The sequence below is a fragment of the Trachemys scripta genome, chromosome 1 (assembly GCF_013100865.1).
Source record: "Trachemys scripta elegans isolate TJP31775 chromosome 1, CAS_Tse_1.0, whole genome shotgun sequence".
NCBI lineage: Eukaryota > Metazoa > Chordata > Testudines > Emydidae > Trachemys > Trachemys scripta.
Window position 1 is genome coordinate 46,913,760 of NC_048298.1, and position 19,807 is coordinate 46,933,566.

At 40.3% G+C, this 19,807-nt stretch overlaps 1 protein-coding gene across 4 annotated transcripts in view; it reads right to left on the reverse strand.

Moving 5' to 3' along the window:
• Positions 1–14,144, reverse strand: part of MDFIC (MyoD family inhibitor domain containing) — a 107,060-nt gene extending 92,916 nt beyond the window's left edge. For 2 of the 4 annotated variants that reach the window (XM_034769049.1, XM_034769041.1), the window contains exons 1-3: positions 13,810–14,144; positions 13,262–13,416; positions 3,549–3,680 (exon numbers count right to left, since the gene is read on the reverse strand). In XM_034769049.1, the coding sequence (XP_034624940.1) occupies positions 3,549–3,680; positions 13,262–13,355 (226 nt within the window). In that variant the 5' untranslated portion in view covers positions 13,356–13,416; positions 13,810–14,144. The remainder of the gene's footprint in view (positions 1–3,548; positions 3,681–13,261; positions 13,417–13,809) is intronic. The other 2 variants (XM_034769034.1, XM_034769059.1) reach the window with 2 other exon arrangements.
• Between the last annotated feature and the right edge of the window lie 5,663 nt (positions 14,145–19,807).

Consider the following 19,807-nt stretch of genomic DNA (forward strand, 5'->3'; position numbering starts at 1 on the left):
CAAATGCAAATGAGCAATGATAAAAATAGTGAACTCGTTACACAGAGTCCCTAAAATTCTAATCTATTGTACTATCTGTGGATCAGTAAAACTGACGGATGAATTTAGTTACATACACAGCAGGATAACAAACATCTGTAAAAAAGAAAAACTTGGAAAATTAACAGATGGAAACATTTAGAATATGAAAACTAAAAGGTTCTTATTACAAAAGGAGACATGTATCAACTGTGTGGGTGGACAAAACAATCCATATGGAAAAAGAGAAACTGAATCATTAGAACAGTGGTAAATAGATGGCAAGACTCTTGAACAAAAATTACAATATGTCCTTTGTTTAAAATTAATTTAAAAACACAAAAAGCTAATTATTTGACTAGGCAGTGTAATGTAAATTTTCTTATTTAAAATATAACCATGAGCTAAAACACTGTTTACTTCTAGTCCCAGACTTATTTTTATATACAATATTTCTTGAATTTACTTGAATAATACAATATACTTGGCTGAATCATTGTCATGCCTAGCTGAAGTACTTATTATTAAGATGATAAACAGCGTTTTAGACACACAAGGTTCTCTTTATTGTACTTGTTCTGTTATTCAAGCTTCAATTATCAAGAAGACCAATGTATAAAACTTTTACAAATAGCACTTGCGGTATGTAATTGAGTCAAATACTGTTCATGCGATGTAAAAGCTACGTCTCTCCTCATGCCCACAACTGATGAACAGTGAGAAAATCTGCTTTAGTATTATGATTTTTACTACTTTTTCTTGGAGGATCACTTTGCTCTGCATTAAGAAAATTAAGGAAAAAAACAATGGTGAAATAAAAAATGAGTATTCATTATCTCACAATAGTTATTCACACATGCTTCGTCATAAGACAGCACTTTACTGCTATATGAAACTCAAATAGAAAGGATGGGAGCTTTAGAGGTATTCAGCACTGACCTAACTCTGCTGTCACTGAAGTCAATGGTAAAACTGATATTGACTTCAATGCAAGCAATTAGGCCAATGCCAAATCCTTTTGAAAATCCTAATAAATATTTTGGTGAATGTTTATCCTACTCCATTCTTATCAATGATGAGATGATTCCTCCCATTACTCAGGCTTTCAATCATGGTGTCATTTTAGACTCTCCTTACTTCCATGCACTTGATAATTCCTGCTGCTTCTTACTATACTATATCTAGAAAAAAAAATCATCCTTCTGTCTCCAATCCAATTGCCAAGAACAGAATCCACTCACTAGTTTTTATATCTTGACTACTGCAACCTTCTGCTATACCATTCTCTCTTCACTGCCGTTCAGTCCATCTAAAATATTGCTACCAAGTGATTTTACTTTCCCAGAACTCTAGGCCTTCCTCCCCAATCTCTTTTCTAATCCCACAAAAAATTCAAACTTCTTCTCTTAACCTACAAGGATCCCCGTACTCCTCCTTCTGCGAACAATTCTACCCTCATCTCCTCCACTACACCCATCTCCCTCTTTGCTCACTCTCAACTCTGCATCTTCTTGCCTGTCACCATTACATTTAGAACATCACTCTCTTCCTTTCCAAACCCTTTTAACATCCACTTTTTCCAAAGAGCTTTTTTCCAGTTATGGCTACCAGCTACTCTGCTTTTCTAAGGCCTAAAACTTAGGTCGACCTAGCTACATCACTCAAGGGTGTGAAAAATTCACACCCTGAAAGACGGAGTTATGACAACCTCAGCCCCAATATAGACACCACTAGATCCACAGGAGAATTCTTCCATTGATCTAGATTCCACCTCTCAGGGGAAGGGGGAGGAATTTCCTACAGCAATGGAAAAATCTCTCCCATTGCTGTAGCAAATGTTTGCACTACAGGGGTACAGCTGAAGGTTTGCGTCTGTAGAGCTTGTAGTGCAGACACACCTTAATACTCAGTAGAGTATTTTGAACTGCCCTAGCTTATACCCCGATACTGATAGTCCTTTGGGATAAGGAACCTGTTAATTGTGGCACAGCTCTCCCACCATACTGCTTTACATACACTTATGTCATCATATATAACAGTGGTTCTCAAACTATTGTACTGGTGACCCCTTTCACAGAGCAAGCCTCTGAGCGCGACCCCCCCTTATAAATTAAAAACACTTGTTTATATATTTAACACCATTATAAATGCTGGAGGCAAAGCGGGGTTTGGGGTGGACGCTGACAGCTCACGACCCCCCATGTAATAACCTCGCAACCCCCTGAGGGGTCCCGACCTCCAGTTTGAGAACCCCTGATATATAACAACTATTACCACAAACTATGAAAAATGTACAGATTTACCTTTAGATAAATTTAAGCTTTCCTAAGAAACACCTAACTAGTAATAGATTACATCCAAGATACAGCAAAATATTTATGGAGTTATCTAAAAAAGGGAGAAGTTGATATTTCAAGAGAGACTTTTATTCAGCTGCTCAGAGAGGGGAGCAGATGGGACCACACAAGGGAAAAGAAATGCTTAATTATGGAGAGTTCTGAGGACTACAGTAGCACAAGTTTATCCTACTGAAACTCCACTGAAGGACAATACATGCAGACTGTGACGCAACTATGACCTTTAAGCGGATGGTCAGTCCACATTGCTCAGGTTGAAAGTAGATGCGAAATGCTGCTTCAAGCTTATTCAATTTATGAATATACCTTATAATTAGAGACATTTCCCCATGCTACCACTCCCTTAACTTTCAGAAGTTCAACTATTCACAGAATGTTAAAGTAAACACAGTATTAGCACTAACAATTATTAGCAAAACATTTTATCTTTAAACATGTGCAACTTTCAGGATACACTGGGCAGTGCATAAACATTGACTGAAAAGAGAAAATGGAAATAGCCTTACGTTCTTTATTTAAAATAAATTATAGACCGGGGTGCAGCTTGTAAAAGCTATCTAGTGTTAATCCCTTACCAATCATGCTTTAAGATATGTTTTACAACATTCTTTTAGTTCTGTGTCTGCCAAGGCTACATTTTGTTATGCAAGACCTTTCTGCAAGCGTGCTACTTTAGGACTTGAAATTCCTTATAAACTTGTAGAATGCTGTTGCTCAATATATCTGAATGGAAGCTCTAGCTTTAGAGAAAGCTGCTCTGAGCCTAGTTTACTCTGCCACTTAAACATGTAACTTAAACCTACGGTGATAGTACCTAGTAAAGTTGCACACTGCAACTAGTTTGTCTGCTACATAAACTCATCTTGTCATGAACTTATAGGCAAAGTACATCATATCACATAATATTATGTCTTAAAAAGGTAAACTGTACAGGAGTTCCTTATTATACTGTTATGCAGAGACACTCAAATCACCAAAACATCTTGTTTATGTCTTGGTTTCAACCTCTTGCTGATAATGCTGACAGGAATCATTTCAGGGAAGAAATTCTGTTGACATACATTATGGTTGCAACATAATTGATTTGACACATTTAACTGAGTCAACAGTCAGTACCCCATTAGACTAGTAAAGCAAGCCTAAACGACAGCAATTTGTTCTGGAAATACTTACTTCTGATGAGGTCACCATCAGTGCGATTTCCCCAGACAGACTGGTCTTGTATCTCTGGTTGTATGCTTTGGTTATTGGAAGGTGGTGTTATGTCTCTCTCTCCTGCAGCTGTATTCACTTTGTCACATTTTTCTAAATCAAAGAAAAACATATTTTAATTTCAAATCACTGATAACAGTAGTAAGTATTGTTATTCTCCCTTTTAAATAATTCACAATAATGTTAGTTTTCAACCAGTTTTCCCATCATTTTTGCTCATAAGATTAGTTCTTTAACGAAAGTCTTTCAGTGGGCTTGCATTTTACATGTTCACGTGCAAATATACTTTAAGAAGACAACTGAATGGCAAACTGTGTTTCAAGTTTAACAAAGTTTATTTACCTTCCAAAACAACATTTTCAGATAAAACCTGGTGTACAAACTACTTGCTATGTCTGAGTTTCATAAAAGCTACAGGAACTGTGTCAAAGGTCTGAGATTCAACATATGACTAAGGTCTTTTATTGACTAATAGCCAAAACTGAAGGAGACAAAAATCCCATGGTAACAGAACTTTCAGTTGTTGTTTTTTTAAAGATATGAAAAGCCATTGTTGAATTAAAATGAATTTCTAATCAAATTTACAAAATGCTGTTCTTTCTGTAATAAACATGCTCCAACCGTAAGGAAGCTTACTTCATGGTGTTGGCCAAGAGACTTTTAAGCCTTCTTTACAAATACTATGGAATTCAACAGTAATATGTTCACATGTAGCTTCCCATATGAAGTTTCTTCCCGCTGACAAGCACTGACCCATATTTTCACTCCCCAAAATAAATGAAAGCTTTCATAGGTATCTTCCATAGGCAATTATTTTATTCACAACACATCAGTCACTGATAGATCACCAGTCTAAAAATCTATATTCCATGTTAAAATGGTTCATAAAATACTGCACTTAGATTTCAAGTTGAAGTAATATTTCAAACTGCATAACATTTTTGAAATATGTTTTATAATGTGTGCTATTTAAAGCTATTTTAAAATAAAGTGAATTGCCACTTGTTGAATAAGTGGGGGGAAATGGCATGAAATTCTTAATGTTGTTACCTTTATTAATTTACTGTATCTCTAGCACACAGATAACAAATTTAAATCATTTTAAAAGATTTTGCTCTTAAACTAACCAGAATAGCAAAATTAAGAAGATTATGACACCAATCATGAATTGCTGGAAAACAATTCACTGTGCAGCGGTAACTGTTTTGTATAAGATGTGATGGTGCACAACCCTATTTAAAATCTTGATGTAGTAGATGATATTAAACAACAGTCCTACTGAAAGAATAACTGTATTTTGGGGCAGTCAAAATTCCAAATTAAATTTTAGTCAAGTGAACGGGAATTCCGAGTGTAGAACCAACCATAAGAGTGAAATTTCCTTAGATGTCACCACACTTACAGCAGTTTTCATTCAGTCTTAAGTAGACATCTTCCCAATATCAAAAGTCTGCTATGGTCAGTGGAATAGTTCATAATTCATTACCTTTACTTTTACTTTTCTATTAGTTTTATACTCATTTCCCAACTTCTTTTCATTGCTGAGGATTAAACCATACTTGAATTCTCTCATTTTTGTTTCCTCTGTTTGAAAAACTATGATGGTATATACGGTATACCACTGCTAGCCAGCACTACTTAATTGGCTAGTCTGTGAACCAATCCTGAAATTGTGAATAAATTGTTAACATCAGGAGAACAAAGGTACAACATTTAAGAAAGGAGTGTGGCAATTAATCAGTAAAATAACTCTTGATCTGAGGACTATCCAAAAATGAATATCTTAAATTGCTGAAGGGATATCAAAGGACAGATGCAGCATAACACCATTAACTTCACCAAGTGAGGGTCTGCCCCCAAATGTCCATAGACAAAGTCTATCCCAACATTTTTTCAAATTTCACAGTGAAAGTAATAACCATTGGCTTCTCGTTTCCCTCTCCTTCCTACCCCCCCAACCCCAGCAGAATATCTAAATTTATTTATTTAATGGGAATTTTCCCCATAATTGAGATCTTAGGCTTCCTGGATTGCATTATTAGGCTTCAAATAATGGAGAAAAATCTTGGATTCTATATTAGACTAACACCTGTCAGGAATGGTCTAGATAAGTCCTACCATGAGTGTGTTTTGTTATGAAAAACGAAGAACAGGAGTACTTGTGGCACCTTAGAGACTAACAAATTTATTAGAGCATAAGCTTTCGTGGACTACAGCCCACTTCTTCGGATGCATATAGAATGGAACATATATTGAGGAGATATATATACACACATACAGAGAGCATAAACAGGTGGGAGTTGTCTTACCAACTCTGAGAGGCCAATTAATTAAGAGAAAAAAAACTTTTGAAGTGATAATCAAGNAGCTGACCTGCTTCTCAGTAGAATCCTTGGATTTAGGCCGCAAAACTGGCGATTAGGTGCCTAAATCCCTTTGTTGATCTAACTACAGTCTAAGGCCCTGACAGAATCATAGAAACGTAGGACTAGAAGGGACCTCGAGATGTCATCTAGTCCCAGTCCCCTGCACTCATTACAGGACTAAGTATTATCTACACCAGTGTTTCCCAAACTTGGGACACCACTTGTGTAGGGAAAGCCCCTGGTGGGCCGGGCCGGTTTGTTTATCGCGGCCTCCAGTGGCCGCGGTTTGCTGCTCCAAGCCAATGGGAGCTGCTGGAAGCGGCGGCCAGGGGCTTTCCCTACACAAGCGGCGTCCCAAGTTTGGGAAACACTGATCTAGACCATCCCTGACAGGTGTTTGTCTAACCTGCTCTTAAAAATCTCCAATGATGGAGATTCCACAACCTCCATAGGCAATTCATTCCAGTGTTTAACCACCCTGACAGTTAGGAATTTTCTTCTAATGTCCCACCCAAACCGCCCTTGCTGCAATTTAAGCCCATCGCTTCTTGTTCTATCCTCAGAAGTTAAGGAGAACAATTTTTTCTCCCTCCTCCTTGTAACAACCTTTTATGTACTTGAAAACTGTTATCATGTCCCCCCTCAGTCTTCTCTTCTCCAGACTAAACAAACCCATTTTTTTCAATCTTCCCTAATAGCTCATGTTTGCTAGACCTTTAATCATTTTTGTTGCTCTTCTCTCGACTTTTTCCCAATTTGTCCATATCTTTCCTGATTGTTCCTTCTTAAGTGGAGTACTTTGCATTTGTCCTTATTGAATTTCATCCTATTTACTTCAGACCATTTTTCCAGTTTGTCCAGAACATTTTGAATTTTAATCCTGTCCCTCCTAAGCACTTGCAACCCCGCCCAGACTGGTATCGTCTTCAAACCTTTACAGATGTATCCCAGCCCTGTGGACATGAATCATTTCACTGGTACTTTGCATATGAAACTGAAAGCTGAAGTAGGTTTACAGGAAAAGCTACAGTTATTCATTTATGAGTTTCTGCTTTTCATTTGGTGCTACTTTAGAACCAACACTGACAACTATGAAGTAAACCAATTTCACAAAAATAATAAGCCAGATAATTTTATATCTGGAAACACACAAAGTACTTAACTAGTTCGGGAAAAAATAACTATAATTGCCCAACAGTTGAAAAAAAAAATCCCCATTACTCACAACACTCAGAAACTGCTGGTAAAGCGTGACTATTACGGCAACTGGAGTAGCTAGCTGTAACCTTAAGAAATTCTAGGAGTCCCAGTGAAGCAGGATTACTACAGTCCAGTCCAATCTGGGTATAGTGTTCTTTTATGGCCCCAGGATAGCATCCCTATTCACATAAGAACTAAAGCATGCAAAGTCAATGGGACTTTGAGCACATGCTTGAAGTTGAGAATGTGCTTGAGTGCTTTCCCGAGGCACTGAACATTAATTCTTCTTTTTTCAAACACTAAATTAATTTCATATTTTGAATTTGGATGGAAGTATATTTTGCAGGGAAAGAGGAGGCTGCTGGATGTCAGAATTTGTCTCTTTATTTCTTCTATTTTTTCAGCAGAAGTGTTTTAATCGGTTTCAACTCTCTAAATCTTCTTTAGATATCTGTTACTCTCTAAAGTGCAGTTATTATTCTTCCTTTCATACTAACACTGTTTGTTTCTCTATTTTGCAAACACTTAGGCAATGTTCACTAATTGTTATTCTAGATTATTTTTAGTTAAGAACCGGCCAAGGTAAAAGCTTGCTCAGTACTCTTAGATGATACTCCAAAACAGTTGAAGATATGGCCTGATTATTCAGCTGGAGTTCTGTGCAAGATCAACCTTTTAATAGTGTGCAGTTTATTTAAATGCACAGGATTTAATATAAAAAGTCTATCCAGGGGTACAAGTAATAAACAGCACCAGGTCAGTGCTAACATTTTAGACATTTTACTCCAATGGGAACTACTGGTGCTCAGAAATGCTGAGAGTCAGACTTCTTATTTAGGTGCATTAGGTCTCCTTCACAGTCCAATCTACATCCCACAGAACACTCATACAGGGGGCAGTCAGGCAGCTGGAGAGCACAGGAGGTGAGAGGTGCTAGTACTGCTAGTTCAACAACTACAAGGGGCCTGTCCAGACAGGATCATGGCCCCACCCAAGCAGACCTAATCTTTATTGGGGGAGGAAATGCACAAGTACCTTCAAAGGTATATCAAAGGTGCATTCTTAGGGCTCTCCTCAGTGCCATGTATACCTCATTGGTACCAATGAGGTACCTCACTTATGCCAATGAGGCTCTCAGGATTCAAAACTAAGCATTAAAATGACTCCATTTCAAAAGGGACGACACTACTAATTCATTTGCTCCTGATGGTAATCCCAGCAATATGAAGAGCCAAATTCCAATTACCTTAATCACACAAATATTTACCAATTAATTTTAAAATGGTCTAATAAGAAAGGTGATTGGAGAGATGCTCCGATGCCATGTTGGTGAGCCTGGTGTAAAAAAAAAAAATTAGATGTGGCCCAGTACACACTTGATAACTTTTGCTGCCATCATCATCTTTCTTTCCCCACAACTTGCATGGGTGTACCCAGCTAGCTGCTGAAGCTATTTTCTTCCACTTCTTTTTTCTTAGTCACATAACTGTGGCATTTTTCAGACATTTAAACCTTAAATAGTTCTTCCTTATAAAAAGTCTTGTTTTAAGAGGAAGAGCACATTTAGGCTTCAGCTCTCTATCTGACAGTGCAACTGAAAGTATAAGTAGTTGAGTGAGGAGAACACCATTGGAGAGTCTGTTTTCCTTGCAACACAGTGCAGAATTATGGAAGAGAAGAAGAAATGGATGTCCTCAAGAAGTGAGTCTTTGCAAATAATTGGAAAACATTTTAGAAGGTTGTATTATAGATTTTCTGACTGAAGTGTACTTAATATTTTCTATTCTACACAAGAAGCCAGCTATATCTAATTGATGAAACTTGGTCAGTTTTCCCAGGCAAACAGAGATTCAGTTAATACTCTTTATTGCAAATGTATGGGTCCTAATTTTAAAATGAAGACGTTTTCAACAATATGATAGCAAGAATTGTGTAATTAATTACTCAGATTATTTCCATGAACCCCCCGACCTACCCCAAAAAACATTCTGGTCTTTCAGTACACTAAACAAAAGCTTTTCAAGAAACCTACAACTTCCAGCGAAGTCAGTGAACTCATAGGTGTTCAGCAGCACCTAACAGGGTCAGGCCACAAGGAAATCGCTCTACAGAATATTGCACATGTTCATTGCTATTTCCCTGCAAGTCCTGTTGCTCAAAATAAAATTCATACAAATTGATTTGCTAATATTCAGAGTTATTGGGAAAACTGGCACTCCACTTCCATGCATTCCTGTATCTGTTTCCTAACAAAAAAAAGAGTATTTTAGAGGTATTCTTCTTAAAAACTGATTTAAAAAGCAGCAACTTCCTCTATTTAAAACAAATGCTGTAAATATTTCACAAGGGTCTTACTTTGAGGGTGAGGTGGATACTGTTTTCCTTACATTATACATAACATACCTTTAGACATGAGAGAACTAATCTCTTTAATTGAATCTACAAGATATACTTCCACTGCTAGTCTGTAGACTTCATTTTTCTTCAGTTTTTAAATATTTACTAGAGCACATACTGTACTGGGATCACATTTATATAAGGCATAACATTAGTTTATTTATGCTTCCCCAAAACAATTTTATTCATCTAAAACAGCAGTTTTCAATCTTTTTTTCATTTGCGGACCAGTAAAAAATTTTAAATGGAGGTACAGGCCCTTTTGGAAACCTTAGACATAGTCTGTGGACCACCAGGGGTTTGCAGACCACATGTTGAAAACCACTGATCTAAAACTATGGACTCAGTTCTTTCACCCTAACACTGAGTAGTAACTTATTAAGCAACAGGAGATTAATATGTATAAGGGTGAAAGTCCTAAATATTTTTCCTAAACCTTCAATTCTGTAATTCCTGAATTACCCTGGCTTTGTAACCATATACTGCTAAACTGATTGAAGCGCCGGAATAATGATTGATAATGATATAAACTCACCTCTTTCCTTCTCCCCTCCCCTCCAAAACAGATTTAGACTAAAAGAAAGTAATAAATATCCACAAATACTACTCAAGTTTAGGTTCATCATCAAAATACATCACATTTTAAAGTTGTAGCAAATAAGACCCCAATCCATCAATGGAACTTCTTACATGCTTAAAGTTGAGCATGTCCTTAAGAGTTTGCAGGGCCTGTGACACTGGTAGACCCTGTGCCAGCACAGAGCACCAGCCACCGGTGGTCTGTGCTGCACGGTAACGGGGCAGAGAGAAGGGAGGGTTGGATAGAGGGCAGGGGAGTTCATGGGGGTGGGGATGTGGATAGGGGTCAGGGCGGTCAGAGGGCGGGGAACAGGGGGGTTGGATGGGGCAGGGGTCCCGGGGGGCAGTCAGGAATGAGAGGGGGGTTTGGATGGGGCAGCGGGGGGCAGTCAGGAGTGGGGGGTCCAGGGGTGGTCAGGGGACAGGGACCAGGGGGTGGTGGATGGGGAGCAACAGGGAAGGGGGGGGGGATTGATGGGGTAGGAGTCCCGGCTGGGGGGGTGGGGCGAGAGCTGTCAGGGATCAGGTGGGGTTGGAATCCCAGGGGGGCCATCAGGGTACAGGGAGGTTGGATGGGGCAGGAGTCCTGGGGGAGCCGTCAGGGGGCAAGAAGCGGGGGGGAGGGGGGTTCGGATAGGAGGCAGGGACCGGGCCATGCCTGGCTGTTTGGGGAGACACAGCCTCCCCTAACCGGCCCTACAATTTTGGAATCCCGATGTGACCCTCGGGCCAAAAAGTTTGCCCACACCTACTCTATAAATTGGTTGTAAATTGCTACGTGCATTAATCTTATTGTAATCTCTGTTTCCCATGCTATAAGGTTATCTTTTGCTTTATAACTGTAAAAATGCCTGCTCTGAACTTGATAGCTCCGACAGGAGGAGTGGTTCCCCCACCCACCAAGGACGACTATGAAACTAAATGGACCATTGTAAGACATCACAATACAAAGACTTTTTGCTAATTACGCCAACACAGGCTACATGCAGAAGGCCTTGTCCCATCACTTTGAATTCTGAAAGAAGGAAATAAAGATAGCTAACATCAAAATTTTTCATCTTTGGAGTCTGGACTCTCTCGAGGCGATAGAAACTAAACTGAAGCAGAGATCCCCAGGGTTACCCTTGGGTCCACCCTGAAAGACATTTTGAATTGACAGATTACTATAGCTCTGTCACTTTTTTGGAACCATAGACTCATTTTGGTGTATATTTCTGCTTGCTTTAACCTGTAAATAACTCTCTCATTTCTTTTCTTAGTTAATATAGCCTGAGTTAGTTCACTGTAGGATTTTTTACCGGCATTGTCTTTGGTGTGAGATCCAAGGTACAAACTGATTTGGGGTAAGTGACTGATCTCTTGGGACTGAGAACAACCTGAATATTTTGTGATCTTTGGTATAAGTGACCATTTATCACTAAATCCAGCTCGCCTAGGTGGCACGATAGACTGGAGTGCCCAAGGGGACTGTCTGTGACTTCCTGGTAAGACTGGTATAATGCTTCAGGACTGGGTTGGTGAAATCTAATTATAGAACATACAACCGGTTACAGGTGTATGCCCTGAGGCTGGCATTTACAGTCATGAACACTCCAAAGTATGTGACAGACCCCAACCAGTGAACAAATCTAAATCAAAGTACTTACAATGCTTGTGATTCATTGGCTCTTCAGAATATGATCATATACTCCTTTAAAATGATAGTTACACATGTAATAGATGTCATTCAAATTTCTTCTTACACATAGTTTGCCCATGGCCAAATCAGTGTCATATTAGGCTTTTTATTTAATGACCTGGGACAAAATATTTGGAAGCTAAATGATTTTATTTCATATTAATAAAATACAAAAACCCAATTCAAAGCCTCAAATCTTAAAAATAAAGTCATGTTCCTAAATCAATTATTTCACTGACCAAACTTCAATAATTTCTGCGTATGGCCTGCATGTAAAGTTTAACCAGTATGGACATTTGATTATATGACACAATAAAGGTGACACTTAATACTCAAAAAAGTATGTTGACAATAAATATGTATTACAGACATTGGTCCTTCTGGCAAAAACATGGTTCTAACTGTTCAGTTCTGCATGGTTGATCTTCTGTATCTAATTTAAAAAAAAAAAAAACTTTTGCTGTTTAGCAGTTATGAGTCACTCTCTAGGACAAGAAAACAATAAGATCAGTATAAGCCAATTTAACATTTCTACATGCCAGAACATTTTTATTTAGCTTCGGATACTTTCTGGTTTCTCAAATGAGACTTCAACTTTGATTCCATGTAGCTATTCATTTAAAGATGTTGCCAAAGAAGAGAGGGTGGCTTTATTATACAGTTGTACAACTGTGTTATCATGCTGTGTAACTTTATACATAGCTGGTAAGTGAAGCAATTTTAAATTAGATTCTTCCTTTCTATTCTTCAGAGACTTATTTTATATCGTTATCAGAATTCTTGAAATCAAAACTGCCAGCTGTAAAAGAAAAAGATAAAGCCTGATTGCCACAGACCATAAGTATGTACAGTAAATGACCACATCCTCCTGTATGTTATCTTCAGAAGATAAGTCGTCAAACTAATTTACATGAAGGTTTTCCAGAAATCAACTCATTTGGATGCCAAACTAAAAATAAAATCAGATTTAATTCTGAGAGTGTGGTACTAAGATGAAAACAAATGATATGCATCCCTTTGAATAGTGGATTAAAAATAAGTTAATAAAGCACAAACTGGGTTTATCAGCAGTATCTCAAGGTAGCCTCAAAGGGAAAACAAAGTGACCTCCAATCTGAAGAAGTCATGGTCACAAACCTGCTGCCTACCTCAATCTGCTCGGAGGACACGTTGGGAATTTGAGAGGCATTATAGAGAAGTGCTTACAAACAAAACCACAAGACTGAGAAGCAAAAGAAAGTGACGGTTTAGCAACTTGGGTGGTGGGGGGTGAGACCCACCTACTTTTTTTCTGTAGGCTGCACAGAGACACATTTTAAATAACAAGCGGAGTCCAGAGGAACAGCAGAGACCGGGGCTGACCACCCCCCTCCTTACACACACCGAAGGAACCAGCGAATGTACCATTCCAATCAGAGGCGCAACAATTGGAGAGAAACTTTAAAGCAACTCACCGCGAGGCAGCAAGACCAGAAGGCTGCGTTCAGTCGAAGGTGCAGGCGCCGGCCCGTCAGGCCCCGGAGGAAGAGGTTCCCTCGCTTGGGACATCTGCCAGCTCTCTCCCCGCGTCCTAGGAGCTTGCACCCCCGAACCAGCCTAACACGCCACCCTGAAGGGACAAACACACGAGAGGCCTTTTGAGTGCATTGCTCCGCCGCACACTCACGGCTCCGGGGCGAGGGCTTGGGGAGGGGCCGGCCCCAAAGAAGCAACAACTTTGCAACTCCGCGGCAGACGCGTCCCTCCGCCCTTGCCCTCCCCGCTGCATGCGGAGGGCGCCTTTGGGTGCACAGGCGCAAAGTGCTTGGAGCGGAGCCCCCGGGGTTCCTGAGCTATGGGGGGCTCGGCGGCGCGCGAGGGATGGGGAGTGCTCAACGCCCTATTGCCAGCAGAAGCCACCCGCCATGCCTTGGCATTGCCTTCTGCTCGGCCCCTGCACACTCCCCTCCGCCACCTCCTGTGGCGGGATGTCCCTTTCCTCCCCCCGGCAGGGGAAACTTACCGAGGCTCCCAAAGCAGCAGCAGCATCTCCCCTGCCGGTGCGGCCGCCTCTTCACCTCCCCTCTCCAGCTGCGGCTGCTGCCTCCGGGCTCCTACCGCTGCAGCCCCTGGCACCCCGCCCCGCTCCCGCGCGGGCTCTCGCCCTCTCCAGCCACCGCGCTGCACACACCAAACGGGGACTTTTTTCGTCCTTCTCCCGCCCCCCAACGCTTCTTCTTTTTCATCATTTCCGGAGACTGAACACATCCAGCTCTGGCTGGCAGCGATCGAGGCTTGGGGGCGGCGGCTCCCCAGGTCCCGCTGCCCGACCGGTTCTCCAGAGGCTGCGGCAGGGACGCTGGACCAGAAGGAGGGCATGGGCCCCAGGCCCAAACTGGGAGCATCCTTCTACCCATGTGGCTGGGGTTGGGTATGGGCCATGCTGGGCTTGTAACCCTGCAAGTGCCCTGAGCAAACCGGGTAGCAGCAGAGGGGGAGGGAGAGACACCACTTCCAAAAAGGAGGCTTTCGTGCCTGAGCTGTGTTTGCAGCTGCAGCATAGGGCTAGGGAGAGTAGCACTTTACAGGGCTAACCTCGGACTCGGACATTAGTCACTTTGGTTTGAAAAACTTAGGCTACTTTTCAGGTTCAACCAGTTTGCAAGTAGCAACGTGGTTGAGGTGACTGTTCTGCGAAAGTCGGAGACACAGTAGGCCCTAAAGCCCAAAGCCTTCCATCAACAGTAGAGATTTACTTTAAAAAAATCAATGCAACATTTACATATTAATGCACAGGTAAGATATGTATTATCTTTAATGATTTTAAACACTTACACAAAACTATTTAAAAGGTCTGCACACAATAAAGAAGGAACGAGCAAAGATTTTACAGAGCAGATACCTAGAAAGCTAAACCACTTCCTTCCTTCCACCAGCACCTCTTCAGTATGCACCTCTCACTTGCAGGTCTGTTTTTATCCATATAGAAAATAAATTCTTGTCAGTCTTAGAGCTTGTACCCACCAGCGCTTACTATGGTATAAGGCATGCATCTGACGAAGTGGGTATTCACCCACGAAAGCTTATGTTCCAATACATCTGTTAGTCTTAAAGGTGCCACAGAACTCTCTGTCGCTTTTTACAGATCCAGACTAACACGGCTACCCCTTTGATACTATGGTATAAGTCACTCAGGGAAAAGTGGAAAAGCCACGACCCCTGGTGTGGACAGCACTATGTCGGCAGGAGAAGCAGTCCCACCAACGCAGCTACCGCTGCTTGGGCAGGTGGAGTAATTATGCTGACAGGAGAGCTCTCTCCTGTTGGCATAGAGCATCTGCACTAGCAGCGCTAAAGTGGCACAGCTACATCGGTACAGCTGCCCTGCTGTAGCATTTCTAGTGTAGACTAGCCCTTAGGCCCTGATTCTGCATGTGCTTAGCTTTATTACCATGAGCATTCCATTGACTGCATTAGGACCATACTTGATAGTAAAACGAAGCACACATATTAAGTGTTTGCAGGATTGGCGGCCTTAATATGCTCCTATAAAGCAATTCGAACTTCTAAAACAAAAGCAATTTGTATGATTTAATTGTAATTTCCTTTAAACTCACTAGCAGATCATACACCATGGTTCAGTCCCCATATTTGAACCTTATCTTTCATCAAAGCATATTTTCACCTCTCTCTCTCTCTGAGAAATTGAAAAAACACAACTAAGTAGGAAATACGTGACTAAGGACAAAATAGTCGAATTAATAAAATTTTGAGAGCAGGTGAGAGGTGGATGCTAGTTTTGATATTGTAAGCACTAAAAGACATGGCTCAAGTGTTCTAGACAGAAGTTTCATTTTAAAGCAACATTTCTCTGCAGTGTTTGCAAACCAGCCATTGTAGATTGTAAATTCCTGGGGTTAGAAGCTATCCTTATATGCCTGCAAAACACTATGCAGCTTTGGGGCCCAACCTTATTCCCATGGAAGTTTTGCATTTGATTTCAGTTAGAACAAGATTGCATTCGTATGATGCTATTGTATAATCATTGTCATCACTGAAAAGATAGCACATGCAATCAGTTGCCTCACACTGGTATCCAAGACACAATTTCTCTCTCTCTCTCTCCCTTTGAATAGGAAATAACTTAATTGTAGTATCTCCTGGAAAATACAGATGTAATGACAACCACTATAAGTAGTAATTAATAGTGCTGGTGCATGAGAACTTCAAAGTGCAACTTACTAAAGAGAAATTGATCATTATTGTTTATTGACAGGATGAGAAATAAAAAGGAAAAAAATACAGCTAGTGAAATTTAAATTCGATGTTATACAATTTTTTCAATTTGAATAATTTAAAGTAAGTTTAACAACCCAACAATATATGTTTAAAGCTTTTCATAACAAAATGACTGAACTGAAAAGATGTATGTGTAAGAAGTTAAGTATGTTGCCAGAAGCTCGGAATGAGCGACAGGGAACGGATCACTTGATGATTACCTGTTCGTTCCCTTTGGGGCACCTGGCAGTGGCCACTGTCAGAAGACAGTATACTGGGCTAAATGTATCTTTGGTCTGACCCAGTATGGCCATTTTTACATAACATAAGAACGGCCATACCGGGTCAGACCAAAGTTCCATCTAGCCCAGTATCCTGTCTACCGACAGTGGCCAATGCCAGGTGCCGCAGAGGGAGTGTACCAACAGGCCATGATCAAGTGATCTCTCTCCTGCCATCCATCTCCATCCTCTGACAAACGGAGGGTAGAGACACCATTCCTTACCCATCCTGGCTAATATCCATTAATGGACTTAACCACCATGAATTTATCCAGTTCTCTTTTAAACGCTTTTATAGTCCTAGCCTTCACAACCTCCTCAGGTAAGGAGTTTCACAAGTTGTGCGCTGCATGAAGAAGAACTTCCTTGTATTTGTTTTAAACCTGCTGCCTATTAATTTCATTTGGTGACCCCTAGTTCTTGTATTATGGGAATAAGTAAATAACTTTTCCTTATCCACTTTCTCCACATCACTCACAATTTTATATACCTCTATCATATCCCCCCTTAGTCTCCTCTTTTCCAAGCTGAAGAGTTCTAGCCTCTTTAATCTCTCCTCATATGGTACCCGTTCCAAACCCCTAATCATTTTAGTTGCCCTTTTCTGAACCTTTTCTAGTGCCAGTATATCTTTTTTAGATGAGGAGACCACATCTGTACGCAGTATTCGAGATGTGGGCGTACCATCGATTTATATAAGGGCAATAATATATTCTCAGTCTTATTCTCTATCCCCTTTTTTAATGATCCCTAATATGCTGTTTGCTTTTTTGACCGCCTCTGCACACTGCACGGACGTCTTCAGAGAACTATCCATGATGACTCCAAGATCTTTCTCCTGACTTGTTGTAGCTAAATTAGCCCCCCATCATATTGTATGTATAGTTAGGGTTATTTTTTCCAATGTGCATTACTTTACATTTATCGACATTAGACGCAAGTCTAACGTTGGTACCGGGCAAATTAGTCGAAACAATAGTTAAGAATAAAATAATCTTAACTATACATACAATATGATGGGGGCTAATTTAGCTACAAGTCAGGAAAAAGAGCTTGGAGTGATCGTGGATAGTTCTCTGAAGAACTTGATGTTCTTAACATGTTTTTTTCCCCCCTACGAAGATATTTATAGTTTGTTCTATTCTATAATCATTTGCATACATAACGTTTTATGGAATTATTTGTATAACTTTATTAAAGAAATCCAGATAATGTTTTACATTTATTTGGAAGAATGTTTTATCCTGAAGCATCCCAAAGCACTCCAGAAACTATATGTATAAAGTCACCTTTGGGATGGTGGGTGTGATGGGGTTCCCAGGGTGCAACCTTGACTGTTGGACCGCTGAGCCCTCTAAACGTACCAACCTGGGCTGCCTCTCACACTGTGATGCTGATGTCAAGCTACAAGCCTCTGACTGGCACCGCACTTACACAGCCATCCACAGGCAGGGACACACCCAATTGAGTTGATCTCCTGGCCACTCATGAACCATCAATATAGATGATCCAGCCAATTCCCCCTAGCTTCCCAATCTTGCACCCGAGAACTGTAGCGTCTTGCAATGGTCAGAGGTGTGGCCCATGTAAACTCATTACCTAGTTTGCCACTTGTTCATAGGAAAGTGGATATTCATCAGCCTTTGTAATCTGAGCTGAGATTTCCCAAGATCTTTCACCAAAACACACAGTTTCAGGTAAAATATAAAACAGATTTATTAACTACAGAAAGATAGATTTTAAGTGATTATAAGGAACAGGCATAGATCAAAGTTGGTTACCCAAGAAACGAAAATAGAAATGCAGCCTAAATTCTTACTTAAACAGACTAAGCAAGATTTAAATCAAGCAATGTCTCACCCTAACAGATGGTACAAGCAGGTTCCAGTTCCTCAGTACACAGACTGGGCCACTTTCCAGCCTGGGACCAAACTTCCCCAGTTCAAACCCTTTTTCTTACAGATGTTTTTCCAGGTGAGATGGGGAGGGGAGGGAGAAGTCCAAGTGATGATGTCACTTCCCCTCTTTTATACTTTCTTCCAGCTGCTAGAAAGTGGATACCAGCCAACTGGTGTATAGATATGAAGTTTTATATACTGTGCAGCATCATGTAGAAATATTACTCAGAACACTCCTGTGAAGTAGATGTGAAAGTATGGTTATCCCCATTTCACAGACAAGGAAATTGAGACAGAAAAGTAAAATGACTTCGCTAAGGCTACAAAGCAAATCAGTGGCAAAGCAGGGATTAGAACTCAAAGTTTCTTGACTCCTAGTTTATGCTAATTCTTCCAGTAGACACACTGCAAAATTTTAGCCAAGTACACTGTGGCAAACTCCTACTTCTTCAAAACATGCCATTGGATCATAAATGTCAATGTGGAGCAGACATATCAATATTTCAAGTCTTACAATAAACTTGATGGATAAAGTATGAGTTTATTCTGCCAAGTTTCAAGGTGCAGGGAATCTACATATTTTAGATTGAATCCATTACAACAGTTTGAAACAAATGAATAAAAGCAAAAAACATTCTCAGTTGAGATTGGCATATTGTAATTAATTGACCTGTGATATAGCTTTAAGAAATTTGCCTGGTGAGAAAGATAACTTAAATTCAAGGGTGCAAAAAGTTCCTGTTCAGCTCAGTGAGGTATTTACTAAAATGTGCATACCACGCTTCACATATGGTATGGGACACAGAGATATGACAAAGTCCTCCATCCCACTCCTGTTACCACAGCAACCTTAGCTCTGGGCTGTTGCACATATATATTTTAATATGTTCTTTCATTATGTGATAATAAAATCCCTGCATACTCTTGCAGCCCATAATGACAGTCTATGACATGGGTAGGAAGGGGAGTTTAAAATGTTTTCAAGAGATTAGATGGAAGGTGGGCATGATCATTGTTCAGATCTAGACAGCTGCTGGAGGGTGGGAATGGGGAGACACTATTACAAGGATAGTGGCCTGTGTTTCATACAGAGCTGGTGTAAAAGATGTAGTCTACCACTGATATCAAGATGATGAATTCGGGAAATGAGGCAATTTTTTGAGGCATTATATGAGTTTCCTTTTTCTGTGAAAACTGTAAAAAATATATAATTCATTTTTGTTATTCAATGACTTTAAGGCTAGAGTAGACTACTATGATAATCAAGTCTGACTTCCTATGGAAGACAAGCTATAGAATCACCATTGAATCAAGCCCAAAAACGTGTGGTTGAACTAGAGCATATCTTTTAGAAAGACATCCTGTGTTGATTTAAAGATTTCAAGTAAATCCACCATTTCTCATATTATAGAATCATAGAATATCAGGGTTGGAAGGGACCTCAGGAGGTCATCTAGTCCAACCCCCTGCTCAAAGTAGGACCAATTCCCAACTAAATCATCCTAGCCAGGGCTTTGTCAAGCCGGGCCTTAAAAACCTCTAAAGAAGGAGATTCCACCACCTC